General features: G+C 43.7%; 1 protein-coding gene across 4 annotated transcripts in view; it reads left to right on the top strand.

The window, feature by feature from the left end:
* GRIA1 (glutamate ionotropic receptor AMPA type subunit 1) overlaps positions 1-16,840 on the top strand; it is a 302,524-nt gene that overhangs the window by 171,940 nt on the left and 113,744 nt on the right. For all 4 annotated transcript variants that reach the window (XM_060146492.1, XM_060146493.1, XM_060146494.1 and 1 more), the window contains one exon: positions 15,977-16,138. In XM_060146492.1, coding sequence (XP_060002475.1) covers positions 15,977-16,138 — 162 coding nt within the window. The remainder of the gene's footprint in view (positions 1-15,976; positions 16,139-16,840) is intronic.

Consider the following 16,840-nt stretch of genomic DNA (forward strand, 5'->3'; position numbering starts at 1 on the left):
CATCTTGCCATGTGCCAGTGAGAGCAATTGTCAGATTCCCTTAATGATAGCTTTTTCGACAAAGTTAGCTTATTATCCTGGCCTGCCTTTATGATTTGGTGTTTCCTTTAAGGTGTGATTTTTACCTTTTGTCTATAACAAATGATATCACTCAGTTTTAGCGATGTTATTTTGTGCTGATTATTCCTGTGAGTAATAGTAATTATTAATTGAACCAGAGACGGATATTTTCTACTTGCTTTTGGAACAAAGGTCATTAATAGAACAAAGGCACAGGGGCTGGGTATATGTAAAGGTCAAAATGGCAGGATCTAAAACACCTTGCCTAATTCTTAAGCTCTGTCTCTCTTTCTGGGTGGATCTCCAGCCTCAGATCCCTGGCTTAACCTTCTTTCCCCTTCAAAACTTCCTTGCCTTGGCTGTCCTAATACTTCAGGGTCAGGACTAGAAATAAGAAGGACTTCTTGTGATAGGTTAATTTAGACCCAGCTGTTAATAGATATATATGCTACCTTTCTCAGAGATATTTGCATTTTAAATGGCAGATGGCCGTCCAAAGATTTTTGGCGAACCAAGAGTTTCACCCTCAAAAACAATTTGGAAGGGACTTCCCTTGGAGGTCCCGTGGTTAAGAATTCGCCTTCCAATGCAGGGGGTGCGTGTTTGATCCCTGGTTGGAAAGCTAAGATCCCACATGCCTCACAGCCAAAAAAACAGAACATAAAACAGAAGCAGTATTGTAACAAATTCAATAAAGACTTTAAAAATAGTCCACATCAAAAAAAAATCTTAAAAAACAAAAAACACATTTGCAAGGATGAAATTTTTGACTTCATAAGGAAGAAAACTCTTGACACCCCTTGAATCCCAGATCCTTAGTCCTAGAAGGGACTTTGGAAGTCAGCTGTATCTAAGTCTCATTTGCTTATAGGGAAACATGTGCTTGTAGTCAAACCAGCAAGATGGTGTGACTTGGCCAGGGTCACACAGCAAGTCAGTGATAGAGCGAGGCCTGGCACCAGGGTTAGTGGGCAGCACCCAATGCCTTTTCCACTTCATCAGGACATCTCTCAGCACAGACCACGTGGGCACCCTGCTGCTTGAGAATACACAGAGCAAAGTTGGGGGCATGCATAATCACCTCTCCAGAGTAAGATAGAAATTACACATCAGTGGCCTCAAAGCCACCGAATGACCTCAGGTAATTACATCGCCAGGCTCCATCTGTTGCCAAATGACCCCTCGGTCACAACATCACCAAGTCAGCCCTTTGGGTGTCTGTTTCCTTCTGATCTGCATTCTTTTTTTTTTCCCCTGACCTAATGAGCTCTCAAATCCTTACAACGGCCAACTAATAGGATGCAAATTGCATATAGCATCCAAATACAAAAGACTTGCATGTTCCAATAGATTAGTTGATAATTAGGCTTCAAATTACTAATTAATTCAGTCTGAAACATAGTCGAGTATGTGCTGTGTGTCTTTCTTCCGCCTTCAGAGGAATAAAGCAATTGATAAGATGACAATTTTTAGAAATTCCGCCACATAATTAGCCTGCCGCTGCATGGAACTGACCTCCTCCTTCAGAGTGTTGGTGATTAGGGTGTAACAAGAGTTAGAAACTAAGGAAGGAAGCTTTTGAAAGATTTAACAAAAAGAGGGAGCTACATTTTATTTTGCAGTTCTTTCTGTCCCTGTCAGAATGCAGGAGCTTCAAAGAAGCCAACAGCATTCTCGTAACAGAGCACTTTGGAGGGATGTTTTTCTGGCTTTGGAGGGCCGCTAGAAGAGAGGATGGAAGGAGACTGTGGGTCACAGAGGAGAGCTTTATAACAGGGAGTCATAAAAAAAAGAACAGAAAAGAAAAGCCATGCGTTTTGTCCAGATACCATCCTCAGCTAGTATCTTTGTGATCTTGGGCAATTTTCCAGCCCTCAATTTCCACATCAGAAATAATAGTTCCTATTCTATATGCTCATGGAGTCACTGGGGAAACCAAACATGTTGCTGAATGCCACCATGCCTTGAAAAAGTTAAAGTGTTCTGCATAGGTGAAGAATCCTAACTTCATATACTAAATCTACCCATCTGTACATATTCACATGTTGTGTCCGTATGTATACATGCATATATATGCCTGTGCATATATATGCTGATATATGTATTCATATTTTATATATGATAGGATAGATGTATATTTATATTTCCATAGCATTGGTATGTCCATAAAGTGAAATTGAGCCTTGCAGAAATTGGTGAACTCTACCATTATTTCTTAAAGAAGCCCCTGGGCCCTGGAGCCCCCTGATGAACCAAGCTCTCTTGTCTGGCTGTCAGTCCTCCTCCAAGCCCAGCACTGACTCGGTTTTCACTCCCTGCTCTGAGACTGTGATCATAGCAGACAGCTACCAGCCAGAGCGCTCCAGAGTTATAGCTCTTTATCTCTGTGATGCATCAGCCGCAAATCTTAGAACAAATTGGTGTTTCTCAAAAGGAAGATATGTGGACCTCTACAATGTGTCTGCACAGTTTAGGAAACACTGAGCCAATGGTTAAATTCTTCAGTCCACTGAGACTGCAAACATGAATACTTACAGCATGGGACAAATGATCAGATTGTTTATATTGATGATCTGACTTTCATTGAAATAAAAAAGCACAACATTTAAAAATTCTTGTAGAGAACTAGCAGACCTCTGAGAATTTATAAAGGGTCCAGCAGACCCCAGTTTGAGAAACACTGAAGGACTGAAGATATTGGTTGTCTTTCTGTGTGGACCACATGGTGCCTCCTGGGGCACCAGTAACAATAACAGCAACTCCTTTCATTTTTACACCAAGTTATAGCTCATGTGATGTTTTGACATGAATCACACCACTGGGTTTTGAACCTTGCAGTACTCCTATGACATAAGCAAGGGAGAATTCCTCATCCCCACTTTATAGAAATGAGAACTGAGAATCCAAGATGTTACATGACTGATCTGCAGAGGGGGAAGGCAAGCACTCCTCAATGGAGTCTGGCTCTCAGGAATCTGGCAAAAGCCAAGTGATGTGATCATAAGAATAGGATGACCAGGCTAACCTGAGCCATTGAACTAGAATTTCTTAAACCCCTAATAAGTAACTACAACAATAATAACAATGGTGATTACTATTATTCATTGAATGACTGCTACATTCCAGACACTATGATATATACTTAAACAGTTACCTATTAAATCCTCATAATTGTCCTGGAGGTTGATAATATTATCCCCATTTTTCAGATGAAGAAACTAAGGTTCAGAAAGATTAGTGAGTTTTCCAGTGACAAAGTTTATAAAGTCATGGAGCTGGGCTTCCCCTCCAGGACTAGAGAACTCCAAAATCCATGTTCTTATACTGTGCCATGTGACTGCTGAGCATGGAGGAGGTGGGGACGGGTGCAAGGGGGACACAGGCTCTCGATAAGAAGGCTTCAGTTTAAATCTTGCCTACAGTTGCAGCAATAAACCTGGACTTCAAACTCAGGCTCTCAAACTCCCACTGGGTATCTTTTCCACTGTACACTGATAGAATTTCATTATAATTATACAGTTGGCTCTCCATGTTTGTGGGTTCCATGTCCGTGGATTCAACTGACTGCAGGTCAAAAATATTTGAAAAAAAATCCAGAAAGTTCTAAAATGCAAAACTTGAATTTGCCACACAGCGGCAACTATTTACATAGCATTTATATTGTATTTCTAGCTATTGACACAGCATTTACATTTTATCAGGTAGTACAAGTAATCTAGAGATGACCTACAGTATACGGGAGGATGAGAGTACGTTATATGCAAATACCATTATGCCATTTTATATAAGGGACTTGAGAATCCACAGATTTTGGTATCTGCGGGGGTTCCTTAACCAATCCCCCACGGATACCAAGGGACAACTGTGATTTCTAGTGCACAAAGTAGCTGAGGGAAACACACGGAGGACGGGTCATCCCAGGTCTTACTGGGGGATTTGGGGACCGGGGTGGTCAGCCATTTCCGCCATGTGGAGGCAGATGACCTCCTGTGAAATGTTAGAGTTGGCAGTTCTGGTCCATGTGGCGGCTCACCCAAGCCCCCAGCTCCATGCTGCTACCTCTTTGCTGTATCAGTCTTGAGAAGAAATGCTCTTTCATCTCCTTGCTCCCCTGTGGTGGGAAAGCTGTCTCTGCCTTCTGCAAGGCCAAGCTCGGCCGCTTTCCTCTGCACATGCCATCTCAATACCACCCACGGTCACGTTTGGCTCCTGTATGGTTCCTCTAGTTAGGGAGCTGGAGCAGTAGTTGGGAAGGGTGGCTCTGGGTCAGACAGACCTGAGTTTGAATTCTGGTTTTATATTTATTAGCTGTGTGATATTAGTAAAGTGACCTACCTTCTCTGAGTTTTCATCACCTCATCTGTAAAAACAAGGAATGTGGTATCATCTACCTCCTCATGGGCTATCATGTGAATTAAATGAAATAATACTTTATAAGTGCTCATAGTAATATTTGGCCCAAAATAAGCACTCAGTAAACGTTAACAATGTCCACCATCATAATCATTGTCATCACCATCATCATCATCATTAGTAGTAGTGGGGAAAGAAAACACTAAATATCTGGGGACAAGATACTATCCTTGAGGTCCCTCAACCCCCTGCCAAACTCAATCTCATCCACAACTGAAACCCAATTATGTAACACCTTCCTCCCTGTTTGTCTGTAAGCTCCTGGAAGAAGGAATATGTCTGCCTTTCTCACTGATGAATTCCCAGTTCACCAGGCAAAGTGACTTGCATGTAATGGTGTTCTTTAAAAAGTCACTGAATGAATGAATGAGTGAGTGAAATGACTTCTCAGGAAATAAACAATGTTGGTACCCACTTATTACATACACTTAAAGGCAAAGTCCCTGTGTCTATGCTAAAAGAAGCAGAGATCAGGGCTCGTGGGACTATGAATACAGCTAAGAATATGCAAATGAGTAGGTAGAGATGGGCCTCAGAGGGCATCTAGTCCACTTCCCATAAAAGGCCAGAATCTCCTCTACAACATCCCCAACAGAAGCCCATCCAGCTGGTTCCTGCTTGAATAATACCCAGCGATAGGGAAGAGTGTATTAGGAACCGCCTACCCTGCTTGTTCTTGGTGTTTGCTCCTTCAGCCTGGACGACCCCCTGTCCCCGCCCCTCCCCATGCCTTCCCACAGGACAGGTTCTAACAGCCAAATGAACATCAGACATGAACCAAGCATGTCTGTGTGCCTTCCACTGCACTGGGCTCATACCAGAAGCACTAAGAGGCATGCGGTTTTACTTTTGTCCTGGAAGCAACTTGGCTTTGTCTTCCAGCTCAATTGGAACACGTAAATAAATTTTTAAAAGGATGCCAGAGAAAAATCTTGTGTGAAAAAAGTAATGCAAGCCCCATAAACTTCCACCCCAACTGCCAGAGCCTGGCGGTCAGAGGCTCGAGAGGCCCCCGGAGGCTGCAGGTTTCTGGGAAGGATCATGACAGTGCATCCACGCAGCCAGTAGTCCTATGAAGAGTGTGCCTTTGCGCTGGCTTGAAGAATCCCAAAGAACCAGAGTTGAAGGGTCCCCAGGGGCTCGTCTCACCCAACCCCTCCCGCATTTTGTAAAAGAGGCACTTAAGACCCAGAGAAGGGACATAACCTGTTTGAAGTCGCTCGGAAGTTGAACAGGAGAGCTGGGCTGGGATTTGGAGCAATTGTTTGTTCTGTTCTTTGCGGCTTCTTTTACCCCACTGCTGCCTCTCAGTTTCCTCTGTGTGTGTGTGTGTAAGAGAAAGAAACATATAGAAATAGGAGATAGAGAGAGGTTGATAAGCACTCCCTCCCCACTCCCCCTGCCCCTCTCAGAGTCACCCCTCACTGATGGAGTCCATCCCAGTGTCCTCTTCTCCCTCCCACACAGCCTTCCCTCTCTCCCTCGGCTTCACCTCACTCTTCTGTAGCAGTGAGAACACACGGCTTACTTTAGGATCACCAGAGCTTACACTGCAGAGAGCTTCTGGAAGGGAAGAGGAAATGGATGGGTAGAAAATCAAGTCCCAGACCCCAAAGGATGCTCACTTCCTACGAGGTCCAAGCATCCCATCAGGCAAGGGCAAGGCTGAGTATATGTTACTCTTTGCAGTCACATCCCATGCTCTAGAATAATTCATTCTAGAGAACTGAGAGTTTCTGCATCCGTCCAAGAGAGATGAGATTATATTTTACAAGAGAGGAAAAGGATGTCTAAGTTGCTGAAGAAAGTTTTCCAATGTCATGTGGCTAAAACTGGAATTTGAACTCAAACCTCTCTAATTCCAAAGATTAGGTTTGTTGACCATTGGGCAACACTGCCCAAATCAAAGAAACCTTGATGACTCTCAGGCCTGGTATTGTAACTAAGAAAGCTCAGAAATAAACTCGTTTTCTTCTGAAACTGCCTGGGTTTGAATTTTCGCTCAGTCACCTACTAGCCGTGTGACCTTGGGCAAGTCATCTCACCTCTCTGTACCTCAGTTTCCTCATCTGTAGGTGGGAATATTAATGCATACCTCACAAGATAAAGTGAGTTAATTTATATCAAGTTTTATAACAGTGAGTGCAGCAGAAGCCTGGGGTCTCATCCCAACTCTGCCACTGACTCATTATCCTTTGCAAAAAAAAAATTCTATTTTTTTGAGTGTCTCAATTTGTTCCAGATTTGTTCAAGGGTTTTGAAAAGGACTAAATGATCAAAAGGACCTTTCCAGATGTGCAATTTACGGTTCTGGTTTTCCTGCCTCTCTCTGTGGTCCAGAGGTGCCAAAACAAAATTCTCGAAGCACATTGGCTCCCTTCATTCTAAGGGAGAAGCCACTCCATTCATCTCAAGCACTGGGTGTTTGCATCCTTTGCCCTTGCCAGCCATGCACACCTTGGCTGATTTGGAAAGGCCCTTTCCATGCTCAGTCAGTGGGTTATTTCAGATATACAAGCCAGCAGCTGCAATTGCTCTTCCAGAGCATGGAACCCCCTTGCCACTACCAGCTCAGAAGCAGGAGGGACAGACCCCTTAAGTACCTATTTTGGCAGGAGATTAGGGTAATATGTAACTAGAAAGGTTCAGTCCTCACTTCCTTACTTGTCCCTTTTTTTAAGACAGAAAAGCAAACAGACTCTAGAGTACTCTAGGTGAGTACTTATTATGTACCAGGCACTGTCCTAAGAATCTGATAACGACTAATGCAGTTAATCCCTATGAGATAGCTGCTATAATGATTCTTATTTTGCAGTAAAGGATGCCAAGGCACAGAAAGGTTGAGTAGCTTGCCTGCAGTCACACAGCTAGGTGGTGGCAGAGCTGAGATTTGAATCCAGGTTGATGTGTACACACATTTCCTCTGATTCACCGCCCTCTGTCACTCTGATTCAGAATCTCTGAGTATGTGTGCTTTCCAATTAGAGAGTTCTTCCCTGCACTCTTCACCCAGCCAAAGCCTCCTCTTCTTTCAGCTTCCTTGCTTCCACTGGGAGCCTTCCCTGAGTTCCAGGTTCAGGTTTGGTTCTACCTACTTTGCTCTATAGTTATGTGGGTAATATGGACCTTTCTCACTAAACCTTAAGTAACTTGAAAACAAGGACCAAACCTATCTTATTCTCTGCTGCATCCCTTTCTCCAGTATGTACTTGGCAATGTTAGATCCTCACAGGTGAATGAGTGAATGAATGAATGAATAGCAAGAATATTCCTTTCCCCATTCCTAGTAGGTTTCAAATTTATCATACGTTTGGACTTTCATTCATTCTTCACCAAGCATTCATTGGGTGCCTGCTCTATGGAGCCCCTGAGAATGTTTAAGCTGGCATTTCATCAAAGGTGGGCTTGCTATAGTCTTTGCCTGAGCCTCACTGGACAGGAAGGTTTGGATCAGGTGAAAGGAAGGTATTGCTGGTTTCAAGTCTGCCAGGAACTCCAGCCATACAAGCCCACCCCACCCCTACCCTCTGGCTCTTGTTCTGAAGTGGCCGTGGCCAGGTGTTACCCATGACTGCAGCCAATTAGAACAGAGTTAAGATGAAGGGAGGTTCTGAAAGACCAGCCAACCCCAGGCCAGATACTGCACTTCTTTCTTCATGCATTGACAGCCCAATCTGGGGGCCCCTGACCTTCTGCCACAAAATGCCAGCATTTTATCCTAAACCCACAGACTGAATTTGGTTTGTGAGATTACCTTTTAAAATAATCTGTCAGCAGTGGACTTGTGTTCGGGAGATAGGTCTGTTTGCGTGTTTGCTGATATCCAAGCGTACAGGTACCTGCCTCCCTGGTTTCAAATGTACTTGGGTAAGAGTTAACACTAGTGGTTTTTTCCCAAATCGAATGGTGTTTTAGCTGCTTTAAGCACAGCTGCAATGTCTTATTGACTTGGCAGGAACCAGATAAGCCTATGTTATGAGGGATTATATAGGGTAAGGACGCATTCAAGTTTCGGTCTGTTAAAGTGGCTAGAATAGGAAAATCTGAAGACCTTATGCAGAGACATGGTTATTTGAGGACACAACAAAGTCCTCACCCCAGGAATATTCCATGAATTCGTGTACATCCATATTCATGCGCACGCACCTGTGTGATCACAGAATTATAGATCAAAGCTGGAAAAGCCCTTAAGAGAGAAATCGACTGGCTCAGAAGTTTCCAAACTTTTTCGTTTAAAGCTCTAGTTTCAAATGGAATCTTGGGGAGAACCCCAGTATGTAAAACAGATAAAAAGCAGAGCTGCTTTGGTGGAAGAGGGAGGGTGGGAATCCAGAATGTCATCCTTCTGCCCTCCCACTAATTCAACGTGGTAGCCTCTGAAATGCCTACAGCCTGGGACAACAGTTTGAAAGATCATTGATCTAGCCAATGCCCTCATTTTGCAGATCAATAATCTAGTGCCTGGAGAAGGTGAGAACACTACCCTAGGGTAGACAGCTCATGAAGTTCAAAGACAGGACAGAACTTATGCGGTTGTCCCTAAAATTATTTTCCTGACACTACTTATTTATGACCCAGTTCAGAATATACTACACACACAGAAACAGTCAATAACAAGACCTCTTTGGTCCACAAGATGAAAGCTGAGAGACTGACAGGTGACAGGATGGAAACTTACAAGAAAACCATGCAAAGGGTGAGTGAAGACATTTGTTGTATATGTTTCACCCCTTGGTGTCAATTAAGCAGTCAGCCTGCTCCAGGTACTGGGCTGTGGATACCGTGGGGACTGAGGTTCCTGCTCTCTAGGGTCACACGGTCTTCTAGGTCTAAAGGAGATGAGAAGCAAGGCTGCAGTCAGAGAGAAAGCTGGGAAAGACCCCAAGAGAGAGAGAAATAAAGAGCTTTGTGGTTCACCTCCCAATGACCAGCACCCATTAAAGGAGCTGAAGACTAACACCTGGGTCTCCTAGAAACCTGCTAATTCCTTCTTAGTATAAAGATGCAGGCCATGGCAAGGGCTTCATTGCAGGACAGAAGATAAATGAATCAGACTGATGGGACTAACGTTGAGGGGGCAGAATGTACAATGGCTAGAAAAGAAGCCCAGAGTCTTGTCACTTGCTATGACTATGGTCTCTGCCCCTCACTTTCTATGTTATGTTAGGCAGAAGCTACTCCATTCATTTAGACTCAGTTTTCTAATTTGCAATGTGGGAATGATAAAAGTACCTGCTTCACAGGATTGTCACCGGGATTAAATGAGATCATACAAATAAAGCTCTCAGCACAGTGTCTACTACTACACAGTACAGGTCTGATACACGTTAGGCACGGTGGTTATTATTGTCACTATTATTTTAGCCAAAGTCTGCATCCCATGACTTCTGTCCATTGGTTGGTGCTGGCCTGCCTTCCAGAACCTTAGAGAACAAATCTTCTACCTCTTTCCCACGACAGCCCTTCTGGGATTCAAATACATCCTTCACTTCCCTTCTTAGTCTTCCATTATTTTCAGGTTGAACATCCCCACTTTTTTCAAGCATTTCTAATGGAACCAGACTTTTCAAACTGTACTTCCCTATAACTATCCTCTCTATGGAGCTGTCATCTAAGAATTTATCTGACAATTTGGGGAAACTTGCCACATTCAACTTGTGCCATTCAGAGTATAAAGTGCAAGTTCTTCAATTTGTTCTAACTTACCTCTTCTAGATCTCAAGGGGAGGAGATGGAGGGAGCACTCTCTCCGGCATCCCAGGTCTGGTTAAAAAACCTTCTCCTTGGCCCCTTAACGGTGTCCGCCCAAGCAGGACGATGAGGGCTGAATAGCTTGTATGTGACCCCTGGAAAGAACCCCAGAGAAAAAGGAAATCTGGCTTTGAAGATAAAGCTTTTTATCCTTTGAAAGCCGGGTTCCTATACACCTGCCTCCTGTTGGCTCAGGTGTCTTGCCTGACCCAGTGCCTGGTTTCAAAGCAGTTGTAACAACACCTAACCTCTTTTGACCCAGTGATAATGATGATGGTGAATGTGATGATAATAATAATAACATTCATAATCACTGATGATTATAATAACATTCATTAAGCACTTACTATGTGCCAGACACAGCTCTAAGTGCTTTATGTATTTTTTTTTAAATCTTGCTCCAGTTCTATGATGTAGGTGCTATTATATCCGCATTTTGAAGACCAGAGAGCTAAGACTCAGAGAGGTTAAATAACCAGTAAGCACACATAATCAGGTTCTTTTGTTTCCAGGCACACATGATAATTAACAGTCATAATGATAACTCAGAGCTTCCTCATGATCCTCAAAGCGTTTTCTAAATCTTTACAGCAACGTGAAAGCATGTCTAATGTAATTATACTGTTAAACATCTCTTTAGGATATTATAATTATTTGAAAAGGCTTTTCATTCTAATCCTTCGAAAATTATCATTGAGATATGAGAGATGGAATGACTATATTAACCAGTTTAATTAATTGAGCACTTTTTCCCCCAGTCATTCTATTTAAATGACTGGTCAGCATTGCATTGCCTTCTACAATGAGTACATAGGGAATACATATCCTAATCCCAGCTACCCCTCTAGTCAGCCTACAACTCGAGGCCACTAGTCTCCTCTCTGGACAACGACGGGTTTGATCTGATCGCCAGCATCTTTGCTTCAGGCGTCCGTAAACCTAAACTATGGCCCATGGGTCAAATCCAACTGCTCCTGATTTTGTTTGGCTCATGAGCTAAGAATGGTTTTACATTTTTTAATTATTAGAAAAATGAAAAGTGATACTTCATGACGTGTGAAAATTATGTGAAATTCAAGTCTCAGTGGACACAGCCATGCTCATTCATTTTCTACTGTCTAGGACGGCTTTCGTGCCGTAATAGCAACACTGAATAGTTACGACAGAAACCACATGGCCCACCAGCCTAAAAAATTCACAGTATGACCCTTTATCAAGAAAAATTTGCTGACTCCTGGTATAAATGTGGGGTAGGTGGGCACTAACAGACTTCGTATAAATCAGAGGCTTGAGAAACATCTAACCAATCTCTAACCACCATCATGGTGTCAAGGAGAGAAACCTACTGTGCTCTCCCACAGACGTTGCTTTAAGACAGAAAGCTGTATTGGAAGGCCTCTCTTTGGCAGAGCGAGACACCTGTTCCAGGCTATTAACTGTCAGCCACACTGTCTGAGCTTCTCTGTCCCTCTGTCTGGGGCAATATGGAAATGCCATTCTAAAGCTAGCCTCCCACGTTCCTCCACTGGCAAAGCAGTGTAACACAGACAAAGAAGACAGATTTGATGGCTGGACCACAGCTGGATTCCTTGCTTGCTGGGTGACCTCAAGGGAGTTTCCAAAGGTCTCTGAACCACAGCTCCTCTCACATAAAATTGGGACAGATACTCACTCACTTATGCAAATGAGCACCCGGTGCCTACTGTGCATATTCACCTCTCAGGGTTGTTGGGGGGGATTAAATAGGATTACGTATATAAAGCATTTAATAGAATGTCTGGCTCAGGATAAGAGCTTGGGAAATGTTTAATAAATCCAAGGGTGACTCTCGACTGATTATTTCATTTTTCAGTTTTAAATGACAACTTCATAATTCTCAAAAGGCTGTATAGATGAAGTTATATAATGCATAAGAAGTGACAGCTTTGCCATTGTTGTCATTTCTGTTATCCTGAGGAGCAATGCTTCCGAAGCTGCATTTCAGTAGAGCATTTAACAGCGCCAGTGTTCTTTAATTCCAGGCCAAGAGACAACAAATTAGGCAGGGCTCCCTTAACAGACCCTATCAAAGAGTCAACCAATGCCATGACTTCTCTTCCCTGTTCTGCCACTGCCACTCCCTCCCACACTTTCCAGGGACTTAACAGATGAGTTTGACCCAACAACATATATCAAAATTACCTGAGGATCTATTTTTATTTTTTAACAATACTAAAAAGAAAACATATTCACGTGGTAAAAAAGAAAAAAATTATTCCCTCATTTTGTGTCTTTTACCTAACAGCACAGATAGGAGCTTATTTTATCATTCTTTGTCCCTTCCTTCTCAGGGGAGCTAAGGAGTTCAGTTAGAGGTCCCATCAGTTTGATTAGATATACCTTGAGATTTGGTTCCAGTAACCTTGTAGTCAGACACTCTGGTGATGGAGTTGAGTGGCATTTACGTTTTAATAAACTCTGCCATTTCCTATGGCCCCCATTACATTGATGTGGGCAGTCAATACAAAATGCCCGGGAGCTTGTTACAGATTTTCAAGCGACAGAATTTGACTACAGGAGGTTGCTTTCATTTTATTCTCTCAATAGTTACTTTATGAACAAGATGTTCTTTTTAAGATCTCTAAAAATTATGGGAAGTCTCTCAACTGTGCATTAGCTTTTAACCAGGGGTAGGATGGTTGTACTCTTAGGTAGTAGAACGTCTTTGAATGCCTATTGGGTACGAGAACCTAATTCTGATTTCATCTGTACTAAAAGCTTGCTAGAAACTGTGCAATTCAGTAGACCCTTGTGAATGTCTGTAAACTGTAGCTATGGGAAAAGTTAATCATAAAATATATTTCCAACATGAGCTTCTCTTTTCAAACAATTAAAATCATCCACCGGCATTTACTGCCTGGTGATCACACTTCCCCTTAGCTAATAAGCATTCTTGCTTGAGGAAAGTCTTTGGCTTTTATTCATTCACCCAACAAATATGTATTGAGCACCTACTCTGTGCCAGGCATTGTTCTAGGTGCTAGGTTCTAGTATACATCCGTGAACAAGACAGAAAAGGTCCCTGCCCTCATGGAGCTGACATTCCAACCCAAGGAGAGAGGACAAGGGAATAAATGAGCAAACGAGATCATCTCAAATGGGGATAAACAGAACCCTGAGAAGGAACTGACTGGACTGGGTGTTGGGGGTGACTTGACTGGGTTCTACTAGAAATAGGTCTTAAGACAGCAATTCAAGTACAAGCAGCTTCTTTGGATGTGAATCCCAGAAACAACAGCAGGGAATCAGGGATGTGAAGTAGGGAAGGGACAGCAGGCATCTGATAAAAGTGCATAACCAAGACAGTTACCCCTCGGGGCTATGGAGCTCCATCCTTTAGGGAAGCTCTAGACCTGGGTGTAGAGCATGCCTCAGGGTTACCCCACCCAGGGAAGAGGATTCTGGAGTATTTATCTACGAACTCCCCATCTGTCAATGGTTGAGAGCTGCTCTGGGTGAATGAAATCCCCGATACGTCTGGCTTACCCTGCACGCAGGTGAAGTCATAGGTATTTGTAGTTAGTATATAAAGCGGAATATCAGTGTCTAAGGGCTGGGGGAGTGGAAATCAGCAGGGCATGAATAGCATCCACCACAGGGCAAGAACTGAATCTTACATAAGGGGTCAGGAAAGAGCTGTCTGAAGACAGTGCATTTTAGCTGAGATCCAAAAATACGGGCAGGAGTCAGCCAGGGAAAGCTCACTTCCAGGCAGAGAGAACAGCTAGGCAAGGGCTCGGGGCGGAACTGAGCTTCGTGTGTTTATAAAATAGAAATAATAAAGAACCGCAGAACTTTAGAGGCATGGGGCGGGTGGGATGTCTTTGAGTCATGAAGTCACTGATGACTAGATCTTTTAGGTAAGGAAACTGGATCAAGTCAGTGAGAAATGAAGAGACCCGGGCAGAGCTGGGGCCAGCGCTCCGGGCTCTCAGCTGCCAGTCCTTGGCTCTCCCCAACCTCAATCCACCAAACTGCTTCCCCTGCTCGTTCCCCCATTTCAGCCCCAGGGGTCTGGCAGTTTCTCCAAGCTGTGGAGCTCAGACAGCAATGACTTTATGATCCCTGCTCAAATTCCTGCAGTGGGCCACCAATTATACCTTAAAAAGAAACCCGGGGATCACAACGCTTTATGTGATCCAGCCCTGGGCTGCCGACTGCATTTCCTGCCCTCTCTCTCACTCACTCACCGTGCTACAGTCACACCAGCCTTCTAACGTTTTCTGGAACATGCCAAACATCCTCCGACCTCTGAGCCAGAATGCTCTCCCCCAGATTTCCCCAGAGCTCACTCACACGGCTTCACTTCACTCAGGTCCCTGTGCTGACACCACGATCTCAGGGGGGCTCAAACGGATCGTGACTCCAGGGCATGGCACTGCCCTCCCCTCCCCAACCTCTTTCCCCACTTCATCTTCCTTCAGAGGACTCACAGCTACAGCAGAGTGTACTCTGCTGGACTGTACTCTAGACGCTGTGCTACATATTTACTTTTCTTTAATTGAAGTATAGTTGATGTATAATACTCTATGTTATAGGTGTACAATACAGTGATTCACAATTTTTAAAGGTTATACTCCATTTATAGGTCTTATAAAATATTTGCTCTGTTCCCCGTGTTGTACAATATATCCTTGCAGCTTATTTTATACCTAACAGTTTGTTTGTTTATGGTCTCTGTTTCCCACTAGAAAGTAAGCTTTGTAAGAGAAGGAAGTTGTTTCTCTCACTATTAGAAGAGTACACTGCAGGTTCTCAGATATGTTCGTTGAATGACAAGTGAGCAAGTGAGCGAAGACCTACAGAAGACCTTAGTTCTGGTCCCCTCTCTGCCACTAAATCAATGAATGACTCTGTGAAGACGATTCTCCCACTCTAGTCTCAATTTCTTTATCTGACAAATAAACATATAATTTCTACCTTATAAAGCCATAAAGTGAAATGCGGCCGTAGATCTGGAAGTATTGTACACTATGGAATATATTATAGAAATACAAGGTTTCCTTTCTAAATTGAAGGCTTCCTGAGTTTCAATGAACTTTACCAAATGGGGAGGAAACTTTTTCCCAATAAAAAATGCTTTGCAGATATGAAAACTGATCAGGACTCACTGGCTAGAGAAGACCTCGGCTGCGGCCCAGGAAAGAGCACAGGGGGAGGGGTAATCAGCATGCAGCCTCTTCTAGACACGCTGGTGACACTGGGGAGCCCTCAGGCGCCTGCCCCCAACGGACTTCAGATTCCTCTCCTCTCACAAGGGTGGAGAGTGGTGATGGTAGAGGAAAACCCTCCCCCTCTTTTGTTTTTTATTCTATTGCATATCTGTGTAGTCACAGTAATCTCAGCCACCATTTACTGATCACGTGGATCATCGCACTGCTTTTTCTCCCCCGCCTCCTAACCTCCATTATTCGTACGAGAAAACATCAGGGAACTTGGTCCGAGGTAGTAACTCACAGCTGGGAGCAGCAGAGCCCAACCTTCAACCCAGGCATGGCTGGCTCCTGAGCAAGGGCTCTGAACCACTGTGCTAACTCTGTGCACAAACTAAGTGAAAACAGAATTCAGAAGGGAGGGAGACACAACTGTCTCTCCATTAAGTCAGTTTCACCTTAAGTAGGAACTGGGTGGAAAAGGCTGTGATTCTGTAACATGGTTAAATGGATGTACCCAGGCAACATATTCTGACTTCTTTCCCTTCCTCTCCACCCAGGGTTTCATGGACATTGACTTAAACAAATTCAAGGAGAGTGGAGCAAACGTAACAGGTTTCCAGTTGGTGAACTACACAGACACCATCCCGGCCAGGATCATGCAGCAGTGGAAAAACAGTGATGCTCGGGACCACACCCGGGTAGACTGGAAGAGACCTAAGGTAAGAGGATGGGCGGCAGGCAGCAAAGGACCAACCTGGTCCCTGTGCCTGCCCTAGATTCCTGGATAGTGTTAGCCTTTAGATAAGGACAGACTTCCTAAGAGGGACAAGTTAAAAAGTGTATCCGTAAAGACTGAGGGTATGGACAATCCAGAATGACAATGGTTTTAACAAGATAAATATTTTGATTTTCTTTCATATAAACAGAATTCAGGAGTCAGCAACCCAGGGCTTGTGTAACGGCTTCACAATCATCAAACACTAAGGCTTGTTCTATCTTCTTGTTCCGCTATCCTCAGCATATGGCTGCTACCTTATAGCCCCAAATGGCTGCAGAGGCTCCAACCATTACCTCACTATTCTACCCAGCAGGAAGGGAAAAGGAAAATAAAAACCCAAACTGCTTCCTATAAGAACTCTTTCCAGAAGTCACACACAGATCTTCCCTTTACATGCTATTGGCCACATCTTAGAAACCCACCCCAGCTACCTACAGGGGAAGCTGGAAAATGATGTCTCTACTCTGGGCAGGACCACCATGTTGCACAGCTCCAGGGGGATGCATTTATTTCTTCACGGATTGAGCCACCTAGATTTGTGCAGGGAGCTGGCCCTTTTTCTAATCAGCCACATACCTAGCTAAAAATCAAGGAAATTTAACTAAGCAATAACCAGCACATCTCCTTCTCAGAGAGTCTACTA

The sequence above is a fragment of the Lagenorhynchus albirostris genome, chromosome 3 (assembly GCF_949774975.1).
Source record: "Lagenorhynchus albirostris chromosome 3, mLagAlb1.1, whole genome shotgun sequence".
Taxonomy (NCBI): domain Eukaryota; kingdom Metazoa; phylum Chordata; class Mammalia; order Artiodactyla; family Delphinidae; genus Lagenorhynchus; species Lagenorhynchus albirostris.